At 38.5% G+C, this 8,512-nt stretch overlaps 1 protein-coding gene across 2 annotated transcripts; it reads left to right on the forward strand.

Moving 5' to 3' along the window:
* Nucleotides 32–2,738, forward strand: LOC107648256. 2 transcript variants are annotated; one of them, XM_021104470.1, is made up of 7 exons: nt 70–303; nt 852–957; nt 1,403–1,467; nt 1,559–1,615; nt 1,713–1,806; nt 1,952–2,092; nt 2,283–2,738. In XM_021104470.1, the coding sequence occupies exons 1-7, from the start codon at nt 242–244 to the stop codon at nt 2,400–2,402; spliced, it is 645 nt and encodes a 214-aa protein (XP_020960129.1). In that variant the 5' UTR covers nt 70–241; the 3' UTR covers nt 2,403–2,738. The 2 variants fall into 2 exon arrangements, with proteins under 2 accessions (XP_016207684.1, XP_020960129.1); XM_016352198.2 differs by lacking the exon at nt 852–957 and having other exon boundaries at nt 32–303.

Below are 8,512 nucleotides of genomic sequence, written 5' to 3' on the forward strand. Positions count from 1 at the left end.
CCTCTGATGCCACTTCTCTTGTGTATTGGACCTAATATCTCTGGAACCCAACGACAGGAATTGCCAGTGGGGAAGTGGCTTTGTTGTAATGATTGTACAAGAATACATTCTACTTTGGAGAACCTTCTGGCCATGGGTGCTGAGAGACTCCCTGAATCTCTACTGGGCATTATAAAGAAAAAGCAAGAGGAGAAAGGACTGGAACCCCTCAATGATATTGACATAAGATGGAAGCTTCTTAATGGCAAAATTGCTTCTCGTGAAACCAGGCCATTGCTTTTGGAGGCTGTTTCAATCTTCCACGTAAGTGCTGGCCATCTTCTGAATTTGTTTATAACCTTTTGTGCTTCTCCCTTGAGTGGATGGAGGTTATTATCCTTTCGGATTCCCCAACAAATCATAGAAATAATTTGCTTCTTAACCCTTGGAAAACTACATTTCTGTATTTTGTTTTTAGTTATACACTTTCTGAGTTAATTCTTGTATGTTTATTTTGGCTGTATCTTGTGATTTAGCGATAACTGGAAAAATTATGAGATCGTGCTTTTGTTGGCATGATTTGATGCTTCTCTCATGTTGCCAAAATTTCTGGTGGATTTCCCTTGACAAGATTTAGTAGTTTATTAACTAGTTGCCAGTTGGATATTAATATAGGATCAAGATCTCATCATACGGGAATTATCATATGACATTGTCATGTTCGCATTCCCATAGTCTCATTATTTTAAAAATATAACGACAGTTTAATTTTGAACATCTGCACTCATTTATTAAACACTATTAAATCAATCTTTTGCCTCCCCTTATTTATCCTTGAAAAATACTGAACCTTGGAGGTGAGTATATGTTAGGGACTTGGGTATTATGGGGTGCCAAAGTCCTACATCGGGTAGTATGGGGTGCTTGATGTTGTATATAAGGAGAGTGGTTCTTCCACCTTATCAGCTAGCTTTTAAGGTGTGGTTTTCCACTTTCCTTAGATACTTAACAATGGCTACCTATAGGCTTGGATTAAGGTGAATACCAAATACTGATTGACGGTGAAGAGATAGATACCGCTGGGTCAGTGTTGATAGAGTGAAGCCGCCGTGGATGTGTAATATTAAGCCACTGGTTGTGACAGGATTCAGAACATGAAAATGTCTTGTTAGCTCTGGACATAAAAGGATCCTTATCCATTAACATATGTCATTGCTCAACTTGCGTACAGGTTGTTCCCTAGTGTGCTGCATTTACAAATGCTTTGCATGGGGCATTAATTGTGTTTAATGTGTTACAACGTGATCTCTCTAGTACTAAGATATCACCTTGGACTACCACATTTGAGTGTTCAATGAGATCATTTGATGCATTTATTGGACTTATGATATGTAGAGTCTGAGATATCTCATGCACATTTCAGGAATGTTTCAGTCCCATAGTTGATGCAATTAGTGGACGGGACTTTATTCCAGCCATGGTTTATGGGTATGAATACTCCTTTACAACAATGTTTTCAACTCGTTTTTTGTACAGTTTCTATTTTCCCTTCATCCCAAATAATGCATCCTTCTTATAGAAGGAATGTTCGGGGGCAGGAGTTTGGAGGAATGTATTGTGCAGTATTAACGGTCAAGTAAGGTTTTATTTTCTCTTCTTCATTGTGGTTGCTATTGGTATTTCATTTTTAAATTACTGTTTACAGTTTTCCTTTCTGTATTTTGACCTTGAAGTTCATATGTGGTATCTGTGGGCATGCTTCGAATTTTTGGCAAAGATATTGCCGAACTCCCCTTGGTTGCAACCACTAACAAGGACCACGGAAAGGTGCAAGACTGTAGTTTTGGTTGCATCATTACTCTGTCTTCTTGCTGACATGATCTATGCTATATCATTTTGATTTATAGCTTTGCATTGTGATCAATTGTACTTGTCTGTAGCGCATTAATTATATATTTGGTTGGTATGTCAGGGTTACTTCCAAACACTCTTCTCTTGCATTGAGAGGCTGCTTTCTTTCTTGAATGTGAAGAACCTTGTGCTACCAGCTGCAGAAGAAGCAGAATCGATATGGACAGATAAATTTGGATTTAGCAAGATGATACCAGACCAGGTGTTTATTCTGCTTTACTACTTTTTGGTTGGTAGCTAAAATCTGCAGCTTCTTCAAATAGCATTTTTGAGTTGAGAGCTACATCTATGTTTCTTTGACCCATTATTTTAGCCTGCTGCATTATGAGAATGGAACCTCAGCCTCCAAAATGGGATAAAAAATTCTGATTCGGTTTAACCTTGTGCTGCAGCTTATCAGCTACAGAAAGAATTGCCATCAGATGGTGACATTCAAAGGTACAAATATGCTTCATAAAACGGTGCCTCCCTGCCGGATCATCCACAATCAATCATGGCAATCTGATATTTAAAAGTCAAATATGAAAAGAGAAAACCCCTTTGCTTTTGCGTTTCATTTTTCACATTCTGCTGTTTTTGTACATGTATCATGATCCCTTTCCTGCCCATTGATTCATAAAATATTCATAATTTATGGTGATACGGTTCCTAACTCCTAACTCCCAAGTCCTAACGTAGTTTTGTTCCCAAGTTTAGCAAACACAAGTTCCTTATCTTGATCATGACTATCACCCCTTTTTGTCATTCTTCCAATCACAGAAAATATTAGCAATGGGGAAACACTATCCAAACTGATAATATACGATGCAGGTTATATAATGAGCAGCTTTTTCTTTTATGATTCAGAATTTGGATGCTTTGCAAACACAAATTATTTTACATTTGAATATTGTTTTCTTAGCTCCAATATCTTCGATTTGAATTTCTTTATTCGGATTATTAGGTTACTAATTGTTCATATCCTGGCTGAAAACATAAAGCCAGATTCAATAAGGATGAAAGATCCACCTAAAAGGGGGTGATCTCTACTCATACCTAACTTTTTTAAAGAGGTCGAGTGATGATCGGAATTCACTCACTATATAATGAATCCGTTCCTTGGCAAGTGCACGAAAGTATTGTCAAGTAATAACCCACTAGGAGTGGGATCGAATTGTATAGAGATTGGTAGATTGAACAACTTTAATCAATGGGTGAATTAGTCAAGCTAAGCAATAGAGATTGTTGAGTGTAGAATTTCAAATTAACAGAAATGTAAATGACTTAAAAGTAAAGGAAAGCAATAAAGTGCAGAAAAGTAAATGACAAGAATGTAAAGTGTTGGAACATAAATGACTGAATAGTAAATGGGGAATGGATAATGACAAAAATTAAAGGAGCTATAAAGAATAAGGAAGATAAGAATAGGGGAAATTCATTGGAATTGGGAGATGTTGCTCTCTTTGGATTAGATCTAGATCATATCTTCTTCAATCATGCAACTCATTGACCTCTTGGCAATCAAGATTGATTGAACCCCAATCCCTTGGTGATTTAATCTCTCAAATCTTAATAATCAGCCAATTCCTTAGTCTAATTGCTCATGAAGAGAGATATACTTGGTCCCTGATTATACCACACATCCTCATAGATCCAAATAGTGGGTGGATTTCATGTCACCATATCCAATCCCAAAATCCAGATCTACTCAAGTGTAAGAAGGGATTTCAAGCATGGTTTCATGTTTTCTTTTTCAAGGTTCCTATGAAACCCATTTTGCATTCAACCTCTTTCCTAAGATGATTGAACACTAACATGAAGAACGAAATTCCTTCTAGAAAATCAAAGAGAAGATGAAGAGAAAAAAAAGTTTGATAAACCATTATTTTATGATTTATATTGTGTTTAATTGTGTGATTTTATCAATTCTTTATCCACTTATTCATATGATAAGTATGTATTTACAATTCCTTCCCAAAATTACTCCATGATTGAAAATTTGCTTTCTAGAGACTTTTAATTATGTATTTTAATTCTCCTTTATCCCATTCGATGCCGTGATTTGTGTGTTAAGTGTTTCAGGCTTCATAGGGCATGAATGACTTGGAAATTGGAGAGGAGGCTTGCAAAAATGGAAGGAACACAAGAAATTAAGGAGATGACCACCGAACAATGACGCGAGCGCATGGCCCACGCGAACGGGCGAAGTGAAGAATTCGCAGCGACGCGGACGCGTGCCTGACGCAAACGCGTGGATTAGAGTCTGCATGCATGACGCGGACACGTGCCTGACGCGAACGCGTGACAAGGAAAAACGCTGAATGACGCGAACGTGTGGACGATGCGTACGCGTGACCTGCGTGATCTGCAAAAATAACAGAATACGCTGGGGGCAATTTCGGGCCGCCTTTTGACCCAGTTTTCGGCCCAGAAACAGATTAAACCTAGGGAACATGCAGAGACTCAACAAGCATCCACACACATTGAGATTCATCACATTAGGATTACATTTAGTTTTAGATCTGAGTTTTGAGAGTTACATTACATTGATAGTTTTATGCTTTTGCTTGGATTTTTGGATGCTGAAAGTCATTACCTCCGTTGAAGACATTACTTTAGTTTGTTTTCTTATTCCTTTAATTTTTAATTAGTTACTCATTGACTCTATTCAATTAAGTAGGTTACATTTTGAATTTATTAATATATGAAGTTATTTTTATTTTAATTAATTTTAATTCTCTATTTTAATTTAATTAATCATATATTCTCATATTTTTATGATTATTAATTTCATGTCAATAGAGTAGAATTTCTACTTGACATGGGGTTGATTAAGAGGTGATACTTGAGTTGAGATGCTCAAGTGCTTGGTTAAACTGGACGTTGTTAGCTAACTTCATACTTACTAACACTAGACCTCCCCAAGGGAGAGGGCTAGGATTTGAGAGTAAGAGTTAGTTCAATCACTATATCTTTCCTTATTTAGTAAGAAAAAATCGAGTGAGAACAACAACCTTTTTACACCACACTTGAGAAGATCCCAACAAGGATAGAAGTTCCACTTAATTATTCCCCCAGTCAAGGCCTTTTATTTAGAGTATCAATAATTATTCTTAGTTTATTTTTATTACCTCAATTCACAATTATTTTTAATTGCTCATTATCAAACTCAACTTTCTGAGAAATTTCTGATTAATAAATTAGCACTCTTTCCTGCAACTCGTTGGGAGACGACCTGGGACTCATACTCCCAGTATTTTATTTCTAAAATTTGTGACAACCCTTTTTAAATTGGTGAGGCAGATCTTAGCTGGTTTAGGGTTATACGTGCAACGCTGTCTCTTAATTGAATTCTATAAATTGGTTAACTTCTGCCACGCATCAATTTTTGGCGCCGTTGCCGGGGAGTTGTAATAGTGTGCTAAATTATTAATTAGTGTATATATTTTATTTTTATTTTCATATTTTATTTTTATTTCTGTTACCATGAGTTACATGTCTTTCTCATTGAATGACGCATTCATTGCCTGATCCGAGTTTAATCCCATTTGATCCTGAAATTGAAAGAACTCTTTCACATATTAGACGAACTCGACGTCGGTTAGCCTCCGAGGGTGGTGAAGTGGTTATTATTAATTCACCAGTCTCATCTGAGGGCGAATCTGAACCGCCATCTGAGAGCGAGACAAGCTCATTTACTACTGATCCAGTTGATTTACATGCAGGAAACATGGCAGCACCGAGGAAGATTACTCTCCAGGAGGCAGGAGCCCCAGATTTTACACTGCAGCCATATCAAGTACATCACCAAACTGCAGCTGCAGATTTTGAACTAAAAGCCGCACTGATCAACTTGATGCCCAAGTTTCATGGCTTACCTGCTCAAGAGCCTATCAAGCACCTTAGGGATTTTCAGACAGCCTGTTCTACTGTTAGGCGTCATGATGCAGATGAAACTTCTATTCTGTTAACCGCTTTCCCGTTTTCTCTTGAGAAAAAGGCGAGGGAGTGGTACTACTCCCAACCTGAAGCAACTGTTACCAACTGGGATACACTTAGGAGAGAATTTTTGGAAAAATACTTCCCAGCTGAAGTCACAGATAGACTAAGAAAAGAGATCTCCTGCATTGTTCAAGGTGAATCAGAAACTCTCTATGAATATTGGGAGCGCTTCAATAATCTCGTGAACGCATGTCCCCATCACATGATTGGTAAACTAGTATTGATTAGCAACTTCACTCAAGGCATGAACCCCCAGGATAAGACTACACTAGAAGGTGCCAGTAATGGTTCTCTGAAGAAGTACAAAATTGCAGATGAAGCATGGCAACTGATCAGCGACTTAGCTGAGTCCACTAGGAACCACAGATAGAGGCACAACCCCAAAACTGTTGTAGAGATTTCCTCTAGCAAAGAAACTACTGCTCTGACACAGAGTATATGTGAAATGACCAACCTACTTAAGCAGATGTAGTTGAATCAACAACAAGCACAACAAGCTCAGCCTTCACCACAACAGAGCCAACAGTTAGTTCCATAAAGAATATGCGAAATCTGTGCTGATTATAGTCATTATACTGATGAATGCCCGCAACTCCAGGAAGACAACACTGTGGCAGCCACTCACAATTTCTATGACCGCCCGAATCAAGGATATAATCATCAAGGTGGCAACTACAACCAAAGTGGCAACAATAACCATGGATGGTAAGACAACCCCAACCAAGGCTGGAGAGATAATTCTAACCATGGCTGGAGGGATAACTTTAACAGAGGAGGCAGAGACAACAATAGAAACCAGAGGTGGAACAATAATAACAATAACAGACAGCAGAATCAGAACCAACCTTACAGAGCACCTCACCTAAGACAATCATAAGGACCCCAGCAAACCCAACAACAAGTTTCTCAGACTGCTTATTCTAATTCCTTATCAAATGATGAGATGCTCCGTTCTCTTGCACAAGGACAACAAGACATGCATGCTCAGCTGAACTCTAGTTTGAATGGCTTAACTGCCACTTTACAAGCTCTCGTCTCTCGGATGGATTCCTCGCTTAATTCCACACATCAACCTACAAGCTCTAATGGAATTCCTTCTCAACCATTGCCTAATCCCAAAGGTGGCATTAACGCCATCACTTTGAGGTCCGGAACCACATTACAGGAGAAAAACCATGAGGAGCCAAGCCCACAAGAAAATGTGCCAACAGAGAATGTGGTGGAAGTAGAAGAAGCTGAAGAAGAAGAGGACGTACAAGACATAGTTGAAGAAGAAGAAGCTCAGCCGCAGAATGAAGCACCAAGGGATGCTGAAGCTACAAATTGTGCCCCTTCTATTCCATTTCCACAACTTGCAAGGAAGCCCAGAAAACAGATGAAACTTGACCCCAAAATGGTAGAAATATTCAAAAAGGTCGAGGTAACTATTCCTCTTTTTTGATGTTATTCAAAAAGGTCGAGGTAACTGTTCATCAATCCTGCTTGGAAGACCATTCCTGAAGATTTCAAAGTTCAAGCTGGAGGCATTCTCAGGAACTTACTCCTTTGAGATAGATGGCAGAACAGTGAGTTTCAGTTTAAATGAAGCTATGAAGCATCCTCCAGAAGATCATTCTATCTTCCAATGTGACATTATTAATGAAACTGTAGCTGAAGTTCACCAGGAAGAATTAGAAGAGAAGTATATGGAGCAAGGCCCAAGTGTGGGGACACTTTCTGAAAATAATGAGAAAACTTTACCATTATCACCAGTCCCAGATGATACAGAGCCTAGTGATAAACCACTATTTTATGATTTATATTATGTTTAATTGTGTGATTTTATCATGATCCTTACCCACTTATTCATTAAATTAGCATGCATTTAGATTTCCCTCTAGAATTTATTACGTGTTTGAAAACTGCTTCCTAGAGACTTTAATTATTTATTTTTAATTCTCCTTTATTCCATTCGATGTCGTGATCTGTGTGTTGAGTGTTTCAGACTTTACAGGGCATAAATGAGTTAGAGATTGGAAAGAAAGCTAGCAAAAATGGAAGGAACACAAGAATTTGAGGAGATAAACAGCGAGAAGTGACGCGGTCGCATGGCTCACGCGACCGCGCGAAGGAGAGCAAATCGCAGCGACGCGGCCGCATGGCTCACGCGGATTGGAAAAGCTCTGGCGACGCGGTAGCGTGGACAACGCGAACGCGTCGCGAGGAAAAGCGCGAATGACGCGTCCGCATGGATGATGCGATCGCGTGACATGTGCGATCTGCATAATCTGCAGAATTCGTTGGGGGTGATTTTGGACCCTATTCCGGCCCAGTTTTCTGCCCGGAACAGCAGACTAGAGTCAGAGAACATGCTGAAACAAATAACACATTCATACAGAGACAGTTTGAGATCTAGTTTTTCACTCTCTTAGGTTTTTCTCTCGAGGTTTTTAGAATTTTAATTTTCAATTGGTCTTAGCATTGGAACATTGAGAAGAGTTATTTTCCTCATCAAGACTTCATCATTCTAGTTTGTTTTCTTAACCTGGGTTCATTCTTCCATGTCCTTTGCTTTGTTCAATTTTGTCATTTAGATACTTTTATGATTATTTAATGCAAGGATTATTTCTTTTTAATTTAATTTCAATTCCAATAATCATGT

Source organism: Arachis ipaensis, chromosome B06 (genome assembly GCF_000816755.2).
Source record: "Arachis ipaensis cultivar K30076 chromosome B06, Araip1.1, whole genome shotgun sequence".
In the NCBI taxonomy this organism is placed as follows: Eukaryota; Viridiplantae; Streptophyta; class Magnoliopsida; order Fabales; family Fabaceae; genus Arachis; species Arachis ipaensis.

Bases quoted from the DNA above. Each gene is read 5' to 3' on its own strand.
- LOC107648256 (XM_016352198.2), top strand. From the start codon at position 133: ATGGGTGCTGAGAGACTCCCTGAATCTCTACTGGGCATTATAAAGAAA. The intron at 304-1,402 runs GTAAGTGCTGGC...TGCACATTTCAG, and splicing joins AGGCTGTTTCAATCTTCCAC to GAATGTTTCAGTCCCATAGT. The intron at 1,616-1,712 runs GTAAGGTTTTAT...TTGACCTTGAAG, and splicing joins TGTGCAGTATTAACGGTCAA to TTCATATGTGGTATCTGTGG.